Raw genomic sequence first — 15430 nt, 5'->3', positions numbered from 1 at the left:
ATACATTAATGCTGTTAAGGTTTTAATCATTAACTGTACACTTTCCTCTTACATTCGATCTCCCTTTAGTCAGAGGGTGGTGAATCTGTGGAATTCATTGCCAAAGACGGCTGTGGAGGCCAAGTCATTGGGTATTTTTAATAAGCAGATTGACAGATTCTTGATTAGAAAGAGTGTCAGGGTTTTGGAGAGAAGGCAGGAGAATTGGGTTGAGAAGGAAAGATAGATCAATCATGATTGAATGGCCTTATTCTGCTCCTATAACTTGCAAACTTAAAGCATACCGCAGTTTACTTTGACAGTCTACCTCACAGTTTGCACTCCTGCAATTGTGCTAGAAAGGGAGATGACAGCTGTACATAATATTCCAGGTGAATATTCCAGTCTCACCATGCTGTATACAAATTGCTTGCAACATTTCTACTCTACAACTCAAATAAAACAATAAAGGCCTTTCTGATGTGTATGTCTGGTCTCATGAGTGTAAAACTCTGTGATTCCTACATTGGCCTCATCAGTCACCAGCATATCTTATTTTTACTTATGGTGGCTCATAATATGTCATAGAATAGTCACAGTAAAAAAGGGAACATAGACCTATGGACGTAAGTCATGCTTGAAACCAGGAGACAGCCAAAGAAAAGGTAGGGCTTGAAAAATAGTTACAAATATTACTCATTCACTCCTTAGAATTTGTTTTCTCAGTCTCTTGGTACATAGTAAAGCCATTATGCAGAGGTGATCAGCCTCTTTGTAAAACTGGCTGACCATTCCTTCTATTTTTGAATTTTGTTAAATAGCATGTTTCCCATATCGAGTTATTTCAGATCATACGGATCAACTTTGATCATATACAACACCCATACCGGCAAGCCTATTGCGAAATGTATAATTATTATATTTCAAATTCCACTCCAGTTCTGATTAGGGTTTTAGCTTTTCAATGACGCAATGTGATTTTCAATGACGCAATAAATGTGAGGTTATCCACTTTGGTGGCAAAAACAGGAAAGCAGACTATTATCTAAATGGTGGCCGATTAGGAAAAGGGGAGATGCAGCGAGACCTGGGTGTCATGGTACACCAGTCATTGAAAGTAGGCATGCAGGTGCAGCAGGCAGTGAAGAAAGCGAATGGTATGTTAGCTTTCATAGCAAAAGGATTTGAGTATAGGAGCAGGGAGGTTCTACTGCAGTTGTACAGGGTCTTGGTGAGACCACACCTGGAGTATTGCGTACAGTTTTGGTCTCCAAATCTGAGGAAGGACATTATAGCCATAGAGGGAGTGCAGAGAAGGTTCACCAGACTGATTCCTGGGATGTCAGGACTTTCATATGAAGAAAGACTGGATAGACTTGGCTTATACTCGCTAGAATTTAGGAGATTGAGAGGGGATCTTATAGAAACTTACAAAATTCTTAAGGGGTTGGACAGGCTAGATGCAGGAAGATTGTTCCCGATGTTGGGGAAGTCCAGGACAAGGGGTCACAGCTTAAGGATAAGGGGGAAATCCTTTAGGACCGAGATGAGAAGAAACTTTTTCACACAGAGAGTGGTGAATCTCTGGAACTCTCTGCCACAGAGGGTAGTTGAGGCCAGTTCATTGGCTATATTTAAGAGGGAGTTAGATGTGGCCCTTGTGGCTAAAGGGATCGGGGGTATGGAGAGAAGGCAGGTACGGGATACTGAGTTGGATGATCAGCCATGATCATATTGAATGGCGGTGCAGGCTCGAAGGGCCGAATGGCCTACTCCTGCACCTATTTTCTATGTATCTATGTATATCTCGGGTTCCTCCACTGTCAGAGTGAGATCCAGCTCAAATTGGGGGAACAGCACCTCATATTTCGCTTGGGCAGTTTACACCCCAGCTGTATGAATATTGACTTCTCCATCTTCAAGTAACCCTTGCTTTCCCTCTCTCTCCATCCCTCCCTCTTCCTAATTCTCCGACCAGTCAGACTGTCCCCGATTACATTTTATCTCTGTATGTTTTGTTGTCACCTTCTCCAAGCTAACAATGATCTATTCTACATTTGCCTTGATCCACATCCCCTTGACGTCTCGTTTTTTACACCTAAAACTTCCTTATCTCTGTCTCCCTCTCTCCTGACTCTGTCTGAAGAAGGGTCACTATGCAAATGACGCAAGGGGCTGCTGAATAATGCATGAGGCATATGCAGATGAGGCTGTGGCGCGGGCGGAGGCGACGCGCCGCCTCTCCAGCACGAGTGACGCCGGCATCATGGCGACGAGCACAGACTGAGCTCGGCCACTAACCGCCTCCCTCACTCAGTCACTCTCCCTCCCTCCCTCCCTCCTGCTGCTGCAGTCCGAAGAAGCGTCCCCACACGAAACGTCGCTTGTTCATTTCTCTCCACAAATGCTGGCTTCCTCCAGCCGTTTGTTATTTTGCTGCAGGTTCCAGCATCTGCAGAGTCTCTCTCTCTCTCTACCGCTACCGCGCGCCCACTTGGCTCTATTTGATTTTGTTTTGGATGCGGCTCTAACTACAAATGGCTGAGGTGTCATCGTCAGCAGCGGACACGGAGGCGGCAAAGCTGGGCGGCGATGTGGAGCCCAAGTGGCCGGTCGCAGACGGTGCGGCTGCCGGGCCGGTGGAGCCGCTGGAGCCGCTGTGTCCACCAGCGAAGGCCGGGCCTGGCTGCAACCTCAGCTCGGCGGCTGCAGGGAGGCCAGTGCGCGTCTTAAAGGTAAAACGTTTTATGGTGCATATGTTTTACACTATTGTGGCAATGCAGCGGATTTGTGGTCTTTGAACAGAAAACGCAATGAAAATTAACGGTGACACTACATTTAATTGAACTGTTAATAGTTGGTTGAATATTGGAAATGTATATACTCTGTATTTACATTGGTTGCCATATTTCCAAATTAATTTTATTCTCATGTATTTTACGTATTGCATAAACATTTATAAGATAAATTTAAGCTAAATACCGTTGTTTGCGCACTTTCACACCATGATCGTATGTGATCGAATGTCATGATCATATAGTCATACAGCATGGAAACGGGCCCTTCAGACCATCTTGCCCAATGCCAGCCAAGATTCAACATATACTCTAGTTTAGTTGGGTATAGTTTAGAGATGCAGCGCGGAAACAGGCTCTTCGGCCCACCGAGTCCGCGCTGGCCAGCGATTACCCTGTATAGTTCAATCTGCCTACATTTGGCCCATATCACTAAACCTTTCCTATCCATGTACCTGTTCAAATATCTTTTAAACGTTCTCATAGTTCCCTCTGGCACCTCTTTCCACATATCCACCACCCTGCGTGTGAAAAAAATTGCCCTTCGGGTTCCTATTAAATCTTTCCCCTCTCACCTTAAACCTATGTCCTCAGTTTCTTGTTTCCCTTACTCAGGGTAAAATACTCTGCATTTACCCTATTTATTCCCCTCGAGTCAAGAGTGTTTTATTGTCATATGTCCCAGAAAGGACAATTAAATTCTTACTTGCTACAGCATAACAGAACATGTAAACACAGTACACAACAGGAGAGAAAAAAAGTTCAGTGTGTGTATATATACACATTCACACATACTCAATAAATAAACAAATATAGTGCAATACTAATACTAGTTATATCTTGTATGCCACTATAAGATCACCCCTTATCCTCTTGCGCTCTAAGGAATAAAGTCCTAAATGGCCTGTCCCTCTTGGGCGTCATTTGCGTGTCACGCAGGTGGCGCGCGAGGATTTTGAGATTCCCAAAATCCTGGGGCGCCGCGTGCTGCCGCGCATCACTGCCTTGGCCACCATGCCCCATGCGCGCGCAATGCACGCCACGCACGCGACACGCGCGCCTTACGACGCGTCGTGATGTGTAAATTATGACGCTCAAGTGGGACAGGCCCTTAAATTGCCCAATCTCTCACTGTAACTTAGGCCTCAAGTCCTGGCAACATTCTCATAAAACGTCTATGCATTGTTCCAGTTTCACCTGTGAAATCTGTAGGATCCATCAGTGGCCAGGTTATCTAATGTATTAAAAAAATATAACTGAGATGAGGAATATTACTGTTTTATTGGAATATTACTGTTTTCAAAGTACTTTAGGAGAGCCTCCCCCTCCCTCCACTCCCCCTCCCCTCCCTTCCCCTCCCCTCCCTTCCCCTACTCCCCCTCCCCTCCACTCCACCCACTCCTCCCCCTCCCCTCCCTCCCACTCACCGTCAACAACACCAGTTACATCTGTGGAGTCCTTTAAGTTCCTTGGAATCATCATCTCCAAGGACCTTAAATGGGGGGCAACCATCGACTTCACAGTCATAAAGGTCCAACAGAGGATGTACTTCTTGCATCAGTTGAGGAAACACAATCTGCCACAGGCAATGCAGGGCTCTCGCTTAACTTTTTTCCCCTGTTGCCAGCCGGGCAACCTTGGCAGCTTTTCAGATTGCCAAATCACAGCTTAGGTGGTCATTTAAGACGGCTTGCATGACATGTGCGATAATGTGCTCGGACGAAGTGCGTAGTTGCCAGTCGAAATTATGCTCAATGAAGCATTCACATATTATTTCTGCTTCAAATAAAGTCACAAACTAAACATATTCACCAATCAAGACATGATATGTACCACAATGACATGCAGCAAAATTATAATACAGTATCTCAACTCTTTTTACACATTGCAATTTCTATTATTTCTTTCCACTTCCAAACACAAATGTGGTTGGATTATTCAGCGTATGATCAACTTGCGTCAATAAATCCTGGACCATGATAACATATATGCTTAACCATGCACACTACAGATTGATGCAAGCATGTTTTCTGTGAAGGACCGAAGATTACCATGACATGGCCATAGCATGGGTCGTTATTGCTATTGGCACAGAAACACTCTGGCTTCCCACATAATTTATCCATAACAAAATATACAGGTTGCAAGGAAATTTCTAAAGGCATTTTATGATAATAGCTGTTAAAACCGACTATACCCATCTGACAGTTTAAACATTACACTAACTGACAAGAGATGGCCAAAGGACATAACTGCAGCAAATGTTCTTTTGATAATATGTTTAAAGGTGTCAAAACAAATAATAACATTGGGAGTTAAAACACATTTGATTGCATTCCGTTATCAAACATAGTCAATGTTCGCTCTGAAGACCATGAAGCACAATAGGGTCAGGGGATGTGTGAATCAGTGCGGGGTGGATAGATGGTGGGGGTTGAGAAGGCAATCGGTGCGGAATGGATGGATTGAAGCAGCTGATTTAGTACGTGTTGGTTGGAGTATATGTAAAATTGAGGGGAGAGCACGGGGGATGTCAGTGGTGTTGAATGGGGGGGATCAGTACGGGATGGATGGGGGGGGGGTGGTCAGTACAGGATGAATAGGGGTAGACAAAAATGCTGGGGAAATTCCGCTGGTGAGGCAGCATCTAGGGAGCGAAGGAAATAGGCAACGTTTCGGGTCAAGGCCCTTCTTCAGACTGATCCCCCCCATTCTTCTTGAATGGGGGGGGGGGGATCAGTACAGGATGGATGAGGGGAGGGGGGGGGGGATCAGCACAGGATGAATGGGGGGGATCAGTACAGGATGAATGGTGGTGGAGGGGTCAGGACAGTGTGGATCGGAGGGTCTGTGCAGGATGAATGGGAGATCATTACAGGATGAATGAGGGGATCAGTATAGGATGAATGGGGGATCAGTATAGGATGAATGAGGGATCAGTATAGGATGAATGAGGGGATCAGTACGGGATGAATGAGGGGATCAGTACAGGATGCATGAGGGGATCAGTACAGGATGAATGGGAGATCAGTAAAAGATGGATGGGGAGATCACTACAGGATGGATGGGGGGGATTGGTGCAGGGTAAATGGAGGGTGGGTCAGTATGGGATGAATGGGTGGATCAGTGCAGTATGAATGGTGGGAGAAGTGCAGGATGGATGGGAAGGGGGGTCAGTACAGGATGAATTGGGGGACCAGTGTAGGATGGATGGGGGGGGGGGGGGTGGCAGGAGAATCAATGCGAGGTGGGTAGGGTGATGAATAGATTGGGGGGGAGGTAGATGGGGAGGGGAGCACAGGGGTTGTCAGTGAGGACTGAATAGAGGAGGGAATGGGGATCGGCGCAGGATGGAGAGGAGGCGTCCCAGGATAAGAGGGGGGGGGGGGGGCAGAAGAGGTGGGGAGGAAGGAAGTCAGCGCTCCTCGGACAACATCGCCACGCTGCCTTGGCCGTCCCTTTCCAACGCCAAAGTGCCACCGCCTCCCCTCCTCCGCCAGCCGACAGGAAGGTGCGGGGCCGAGCGGTGCAGCCCAAAGATCCTATAGCTATAGGATCTTTGGTGCAGCTGGTTCAGACGTTGGAAGGAGACCTCCCCCTCCCCCTCCCCAGGGCGATTGCTGCCGCTGCTTGCAAATCCGCCAATGGCGCTTTCAAAACAACCCCTCTCGCCGTCGAGGCCGGAGGGTAGGAGGGAGAGAGAGGGAGGCCTCCTTCCGTGGGTGGGGTGCAGGAGGAGGAGGCAGTGGAGCCGCTGTCGCAGCCGCTGCTGCCGCTGTTTGGGGCCCGTCATTCACTCCGACCTTTCGTCACCACGCATCTAGTATCTTTGCCCCGCAATACAGTCGCCGCCGACACGAAACGTCACGTTCCTATTCTCCAGAGATGCTGCCTGACCCGCGGAGTTACTCCAGTTTTTTGTGTCTATCGGTATAATCCAGTATCTGCGTGCCAAGCCGGGCAAAATAACTCGGCATATAGGTTGCCCGGCGGCACTTTGGGTGGTCAATGGCACCCGGGCAATCGCTAATTTCGAGCCCTGCAATGATGGTCCAATTCTATACTGCCATCGTAGAGTCTGTCCTCACCTTCTCCATCATGGTCTGGTTTGGCTCAACCATCAAGCGAGACATAAAAACAGCTTTTTTTCCCATGAGCAGTAGCTCTACTCAATAATCAAAAGTCTGCAGCCTCCTTTTGCTCTGGTATTTTATTTAATTCACATGTTTAAATTATAATGTTTTATTCTTAATGTTTTATGTTTTGTTCTTAATGGTTTACTGTATGTCATGTTGTTACTTGCGAGTGGAGCACCAAGGCAAATTCCTTGTATGTGTACTTGGCCAATAAACTTATTCATTCAAATTGTGGGGTGGGATGGAGCGAATAGGGGAATGGTAGTGGTATCAACCTGAAACGTCACCCAGAGATGCTGACTGTCCTACTGTGTTATTCCAGCATTTTGTGTCTCTCTGTGGCATTCTAAAATTAAATTTCAAAATATGAAAGTCAGGAGGCTTTGTTGCAGTTCTTCATGCTTTCTTTTTGAGTTTATACAGACTTTAAGACTTCAAAGGTTCAAAGGTTCAAAGGTTATTTATTAGTCACATACACCTAGGTGTAGTGAAATGCTTCTTGCCAATGCAGCACATAAAGAAGGAATACAGACATAACATTAATAAGAGTTTTACCTTCCATCATAGTAAGTAGGTGCTTGGTGAACTCACTGAGGTGGATGTTAAATTTGTGTTTATTGTGTGTTTTTGTCATTTTTATTATATGTATGACTGCAAGGCAACGAAATTTCGTTCAGACCGAAAGGTCTGAATGACAAAAATAAAATTCAATTCAAATTCAATTCAATTCAATATAGGGGACATTTTCTCGCTTTGTGACAAACATATTAAAACTTATGATAGTCAACAAGTTACCATTGATCAGAATCATTGTGTTGAAATTTTAACTCGGTTCCTTTCCACAGATGGTGACTGACCTGCTGAATATTTCCAGTTTTTTCTGTTTGATTTCAGATGGCCATCTTCGTGTTTGGCTGCATCTGTCTGTGCGTAGAGCCAAAGCATGTGGGCACCAAGTGTCATCACCTGCTGAGGTTATGCCTATACACGGTGTTACCTGCACCAATGCCGCAATGTCACAGTCAGCTGGACATTACTGCACCACCCGTACTTTGTGAGAAAGGTTCTTCCAGACCAACACCTGTGATTATGTCCATTGGGCAATGGTTAGCACTGAACATCCTGCAGGAACTGCAGGACATGGACTCTATGGATCCTTATGGGCGGTTACCTGAGCAGACTGTCCAGTTTGCCTGGCGAAATGACTCACCACCAGAACTCACCAACAGGCACCAAGACTTTGCTTGACTGACTGAGAGGAGCCCTCCCAGTTAAATCCTTCTGCACCTATGTCTTCCTACTAATGCACATTGCCCTTGAGATTGCTCCTCTGGAGAGGAGATGGTTGCCCACCTCTTTGCAGAGTGAGGATTTGCAACAAAGGTCTGGAGAAGGATATAAGGGTCCTTGTCTTGGTTCATCCCGAACAGCTCCATAAGCGGATTTTCTGATTTACGGGCTGTTTCCAGGGACGCACTTGGACATGGGCATCCAGTACTGCTGGAAGACCATCAAATTGGTGAAAGACACTCTATAGTCTATATGAAACTTGGTCTCCCAGTACAGTGAGATGTTTGTCAGGGAATATTGCAGGAGTAGGATTAGAGTAAAATTTATTTTTGAAAATACAAAAAAAAACAGATTTTCACCATCTGTAGAACTTTGCCATAATATTAACCTTTTATTTGCGTATCTAAGCGTTTATTTATTTAAAATTAATCCATTTGAGAATACCTTAAGAGTTATGGAAATGTGTATTGTCCATTGGTAACTTAAAATCTATACTATTACTAAAACTCTCATCTTGACCACTACCGTCCGGTCTGCGTTGTAATTAAATTTGTGCAAAAACGGTCCCCCACAATGCTACGAATTTTTGCCACCTTAGTCACCATTCTCCTCTGCTGCAAATCAAATAAGTTTTGTTCCGATCGGTGAAATATTAGAAAAGTTATTGGTCTGTTGTTCAACTGGATGGTGACCCCCATTCCGGCACCCGCTGTCAATCACCGGCCGCGAGAATAAAGCTGAAGGAGCGTAGTGAGCAAAAGGGCTGTGCTCTGGTCTGCGAGCGGGGGCTGTGCTCTGCGCCCCCCCCTCTCCGGTGCCCCCCCCCCCCCTCCCGTGCCTCCCCCCCCTCCCTCGCCCTTCCCTGCGCCCCTCCCCTACCCCCCCATCCTCCCCCCCCCCCCCCTCCATCGTCTCCCCCCCCCCGCCCCCACCTCTGCTGGAAGTTGACATTACTAATAGAATTACATTATGATAAGAGCACTAATGACACAGAAAGTTAGTTGAAAGTTGTATTTTCAGCTTAATGGGGAATGGTTTATAATTTTTCTCGGCACAATGACAGGTAGAGTAGCTGCATCACATCAACTTGGATTAGTTCCTGACCATGGGTGTGTCCATGTTGAGATTGCAAGCTGAGTTAATGGCATATGAGGCAGAATATAATCAATGGGACTTCTGGAAGATTAAGGAAGGAAGAGGGGGGGGGAATTTGTTGGGACGTGATGCTCTGCTGGAAGTTGGCATGAACCAAATTGCGCCCTCTTGTGTTACAATATTTATTTAATTCTGACATATGTGGAATTACACGTGATGGTGTAAACTGAAATGTACTACGGGGATTTGAACATGGAACAGTTCGGCCCACTATCTTTGTGCTGAACATGATGCCAAGTTAAACTGATCTTATCTGCTTGTACGTGATCCATATCCCTCTATTCCTTGCACTTCCATGCCTCCATGTAAAGACAGCACCTTCCAAGCACTCGCCACACACAGTAAAAAAAAAACTTGCCCGCAAATCTGTTTAAATTTTGCCCCTCTCGCATTTATAGCTCTGCCTTCTAATGTCGGACAATTCCACCCTAGGGGGGAAAAAAGGGCCTGACGGTGTCCGCTAACTATGCCACTCATTTTATATAATCCTATCAAGTCTCTCCTTAATCTCTGACATTCCAGAGAAAACAATTGAAGTTTGTCCAACATCTCCTTGTGGCTAAAACCCGTTAATCCAGACAGTATTCTGGTAAACCACCTCTGCACCCTCCAAATGCAGCCTAACTGAAGTCTTATTCAGTTGCATCATGACCTCCTGAATCTTTTACTCAATACCGCTACTAGGACGGCACGGTGGCACAGAGTGGTAGAGTTGCTGACTTGCAGTGCTGGGGACCCGGGTTTGATCCTGACTACGGGTGCTACCTATACGGAGTTTGTACGTTCTCCTCGTGATCCCATGGGCTTTCTCTGAGATCTTCTGTTTCCTCCCACACTCCAAAGATGTACACTTTTGTATGCTAATTGGCTTGGAATAAATATAAATTGTCCCTGGTGTGTGTAGGATAGTGTTAGGGCCTGTCCCACCGGCGTATTTTACGCGACATCATTTACGCGTCACGACGCACGCATGCCGTGTTTTACGTGCGCATGGCGCGTGGCGAGGCGGCGTAGACAGTGACGCGTGATAGCGCATGGCGCCCCAGGATTTTGGGATTCACAAAATCCTTGCGCGCCACCTGCGATCCCTTTAATGTACAGGGATCGCTGGGCCGAAGGGGCTGTATCTCTATACTAAACTAAACAATGAAGGCAAGCATTGTTTACGTCCTTTTCTACTTGTGCTGCCACCTTCAGTGAACTATGAACTTGGGATTTAAGATCGCTCTACACATCAATGTTGTTAAGGGTCTTGCCATTAACTCCCCCCTTGCATTCAACTTCCAAAAATGCAACAGCTCACACTTGCTCAGATTAAACTCCATCTGCCATTTCACCACAACTGATCTATATCCCGCAGTATCTTCTCAGTCTTCCTCGCTGACTTCAGCAACTCCAATTTTGGTGTCATCAGCAAACCTATTCACCAACCCATCTCCATTCATGTCCAAGTCATTTGATTGTCATTTGACCAGTGGAGTTACCAGAAAGTTGCACTTGTCTATAGATGATGTGATTACTTGTTACTTATAAGATCATTGGAATGCAATAAGCAGAGAATGGTCAATGACATTATGCATTGACAGGTGCTGTGAAACATCCCATTTTGTTTGTAATTGCTGAGCAGTCGAAATGCACCTTTATTGTCCTTGTAAAATATAATGTGCTTTTGATTTATTTCAATATAGGTCATTGTGCCTTGGGTAAGGATTTGTAACTTATAGAGATACTGTCATGTTTCTGGAAATTTGTAGACTGAAGTTCCATAGAATTGACAGATTTGTTAAATATTGTGCTGTAGTAAAATGTCTCTCTGCTTCACAACATTAACAATTCAGTTTTGTTAGAAGGATGAGAGTCATTGGAGCAGTTATATTTGAACTGTTGATGTATTTAAGCACTATATCTCCGGATACAGTCTCCGAACCCTGAAGATAGGATGTTTTGCCTGGATAATTCTTCCCTTTTTTAAATAAGCCATGTTTTAATTTTGATTTAATATTTTCTCTTAATTGGAAGCACCTAGATATTCTTCGAGACTATCCTGGTTCAGCCAGTACATTTTTGCTTCAGTGAATTTTAGGAGTCGAGATTATTCTTTTGGTTCCTTACAAGGTTTTTCCTATTCGCCAGTAATTTAAAAAAAAAAAAACAATTTTCATAAGAGAAGTCTTTGTGTGCAAATTTTGTTAATTTTAATTTAAAACCTTGTGAAGCAAATGTGTTTCAATAAAAAAACATCTTTGTACTTCTGCAGAGGGTGAATATAGTAGGGTTTGTAAATCCGAACATTTAGTATTCAAAAAAATATATTGTGTAATATTTGAGAAGCTCTGAAAATTCTTTATAGAACAACCAGAATGTGAACAAAATCATGCGTTCCTGCTCAATTTTGCTTCCCCAAATTTTATTCCTAAATATTAGAGATTATTTTAATTTAGTTTATTTCAGAGATTGTTTTACTTTACAACATTATTTTATGCCCATCTGAGCTTTGAGTGTTAGCAAACAAGTGTCTTCTCATTGTTCACATCTGTTCTAATAGCATTTATTTATCTTTCCTTTCGTAGAGGAACATGAAGCGCAATGCCAGCAGGAGTTGCCTTGGAAAGAAGAGTCATTTGGGTTTACGCGAAAGAGAGTGGCTCAAAGCAGATGTAAGGAGAGGTTGTGTGTACATTCATGGAAAGGAAATGGTATTGTCAAATGCTTCTTCCACCTCTTCCTCTGGCACGTTACTACTATCCACTTCCTCATCATTTGGCCCAGATCTTCAGCTAGTACTCTGCAGCACTGAAACTACAACAGCAGAGCTGTGTACTCAGGACAGTGATGATTTGTACCTGCAGCTCCACGGTGATTTCATCAGGTAGGAAAAACATCAAACACTGCGTATTTGCATGTAGCTTACGGAATTTTATTATGCATATTTTTTTAGCTTTAAATGTTTGCACTTTATTTGGACGAATCCAAATTTGGGCATCAAATCATTTTATAGGGCTTTGAATTTTAATTTATGAGTGTGTTATTTTTGACTGAGGAGTTGAGATTGATGGAAAGGAAATCCTCGTGCAAATTAATTGAATCTGGGGCTCATTTTGCTATTTTTTCGTATGATGAGTTTATGTCCATAATTTCTTGATATTTTTCTGAAACCCTATAAATCACTCTAAAATGTTTCTGGCCATTTTTCATTCTCTGGGTATTAATTTTTGTGAAATTTGCCTTCAATTAGATGGATGATGCAATATTGTGTAGAAAAAAGTAATAAAAACAAATTGCAGATGCTAATTTGTACCAAAGATAGACACAAAGATAAAAGGGTCCAAACCCAAAATGGCACCTGTCCATTTTCTCTACAGATGCTGCGTGACACACTGAGAAACACAAGAATTTTGTGCCTATCTTTCAAAAATTAATGTTATACAACATCAAATCAGAACACTGAATGGAGAAATCCAACAGAAATAGACTAACCTAATCCATGAAAAGAACCAATAAAATTACAAGAAGTTGAAGATAGATAAATAAAACTAGAATAATAATGAGCAAGAATCAAATAATTAAGTGTGAAGATGGAATGCATTAACACACCTAGATGAGAATGGTCTGGAAATGATATAAATGTAGATGTGTGAAATGTAGGGGATGAAATGGTAAACAAACATGTCTGCAACTTAACAAGTGACTGAAAACACAAGCAAAGCATGAAGCAAAACCAATAACATTCAAAATAAATTAAAGCCAAAATAACAATCTTACACCAGTATTGTGTCAGAATTGCATCATCCTCCCCTCCCACCCCACACTTTTTTATCATTTGAGAAGAACTTGGCACGAAATTCACTAAATATATATGAAGCAATTCACAAAATGGATATCATTCCAAGGAGGCAAACAAATAAACTTGCATCAACATTGCTGAAAGTCACAGGGAGAGATCTCAAAGTTGGTTGGGATGAGCGAAGCTTCTCAATCCAGGATTGTCAAATGAGGGATCGAAACCAGATCACTAGTGACCAAGAGGATAGGCTAGTGCGGCTGTAAAAGGAAGACGACTCCAAGAGATGAGGCCTTTCTGATTCGAGAAGAACGATCTGAGAAAGACAATCAATGCCCAGAAAAAATAGTTGGAGACAGCAGGGGTCTCTAAATTTAACTACTATGCACCAATGCCTTGTTGAATTCGGTCATGTAACCAGAAGACCTGAAAAAACAACTTCTAACTGATGCGATGTAGAAGAAACTATACCAGTGGGCCCTAATTAATAAAGAATATGGACATTCAGTGACGAAAGACATTTCCAGATTCAGGGCCAACGTAGCCAACATGTTTCTAGATAATCAGAGAGCCGGTGAGAAATGCCATATCGATCCGTTCATCAAACATCCTGAAATGATGATGTCCTGAGTTTGAGATGACAAAGACTTTGTCATATGGATCTGGGATATTCCGGCAAGACCGTGCATCATGCCACAGACGATTTGTCTTGTCTTGTAACACGCCTGGCATGGATCCGATTATAAATTAGTGGTCAATTAACAAGGCAAGACTGAAAGGAAAGGACTGAACCACAAGACAGAGGATCATCAAGACCAAAAATCAGCTGTGATATTGACATGAATAAATCCTCAAACTGTCAGAATCTGGTTGATTCCATATCAACGACATGGTAAAAGAGCCATGGTGGACATATATAATGTGCTAAAGACATAATGGTGCAATGATAATGAATGAAAGGTAGCCCTGTGCCATGTATTTTGACGTTATATCTGAGTATATACTTGATTCAATTAATTTGCACAAGGATGCAATCAACATATGTAATTTAACCCTTAAACTAACCATTTTGAGCTGCTGCATCATAGTTACACGCAGCAAGGTGAGCCAGTGAGAGCCTGCTCCCTGAACCCATGATAAGTTCAGGATTTTTACCCATGGTTACACAATTAAAAGCCTTTGCATTCTACTTGGGTCCTTATTAAGGTTTTTTGCAGTGATATTTTGTTTTGTTTTATAAAGTTTCTTCCTTGATATTATTTGCCTTTAATATTGCTGTTTGAGTATTGATTCTGTATTGATTTATTTTTTTTTACTACTGAACTTCTTTGAAATATATTGAATTCAATTGTGAGTATGATTCAAAGTCCTACTGCTCCAACATGCATAGTAATAGAATTGCACAGCATGGAAACGGGCCCTTCAGCCTACCTTGTCCATACTGACCAAGTTGGCATGTTGGGCTAATTTCATTTGCTTGCATTTGGTCTGTGGCCCTCTAAACCCTTCACTGGAATTTAGAAGGATGAGAGGGTATCTTATAGAAACATATTAAATTATTACGGGTTTGTACACGCTAGATACAGGAAACATGTTCCCTTTGTTGGGGGAGTCCAGAACCAGGAGCCACAGTTTAAGAATAAGGGGTAGACCATTTAGAATAACAGAGTTGTGAATTTGTGGAATTCTCTGCCTCAGGGAGTTAGATAGAGCTCTTAGGGCTATCGGAATCAAGGGGTATGGGGAGAAGGCGGGAATGGGGTACTGATTGTGGATGATCAGCGGTGCTGGCTTGAAGGGCAGAAAGACCTACTGCATCTTTGTCTATGTATCTATCCATGTATCATTCCACATTATTTGTATCTAATTGTATCACTTCTATAGTTTCCTCTGGAATCTCAAACCAGCTGAAATGTGACCCCTTTTACTCTATACCTTTCTAGTTTTAGAATCCTCTAAACTGGGGGGAAAAGACTGGGTAAAGCGTTCACTTTCTTTATCCATTCCCCTCATGATCTTGTAAACCTCAGTCATCCCTCAGCCTCCTACTTGGAAAAGTATGGAAAATGTTAAAGGGACGGAGAACACAGGAGATGTTACTGAAGTTTCCTGAATAACAAATAGGACAAAGTTTAGAAGGGATAAGAGTTTAACGTCAGGCAACAGGAGGATCAATTTGAGAAGAGGGGTGGTGAATACAGCATTGAAGGTGTATCTAAATGCACACAGTATGCAAAACAAGGTGAATGAGCTTATGGCGCAGTTAGAGATTGGCAGGTATGACATTGTGGGTG

General features: G+C 43.4%; 1 protein-coding gene across 1 annotated transcript in view; it reads left to right on the top strand.

Annotated features, from left to right (window-relative positions):
• The first annotated feature begins 2191 nt into the window (after positions 1-2191).
• phlpp2 (PH domain and leucine rich repeat protein phosphatase 2) overlaps positions 2192-15430 on the top strand; it is a 136391-nt gene continuing 123152 nt past the window's right edge. The window contains exons 1-2 of the mRNA XM_033035629.1: positions 2192-2714; positions 11926-12224. Of these exons, the coding sequence (XP_032891520.1) occupies positions 2517-2714; positions 11926-12224 (497 nt within the window). The 5' untranslated portion in view covers positions 2192-2516. The remainder of the gene's footprint in view (positions 2715-11925; positions 12225-15430) is intronic.

This window comes from Amblyraja radiata, chromosome 17 (assembly GCF_010909765.2).
Source record: "Amblyraja radiata isolate CabotCenter1 chromosome 17, sAmbRad1.1.pri, whole genome shotgun sequence".
NCBI classification, from domain to species: Eukaryota; Metazoa; Chordata; class Chondrichthyes; order Rajiformes; family Rajidae; genus Amblyraja; species Amblyraja radiata.
Note: the sequence above shows the minus strand (reverse complement) of the source record. Positions and strands in the feature narration are given on the sequence as shown.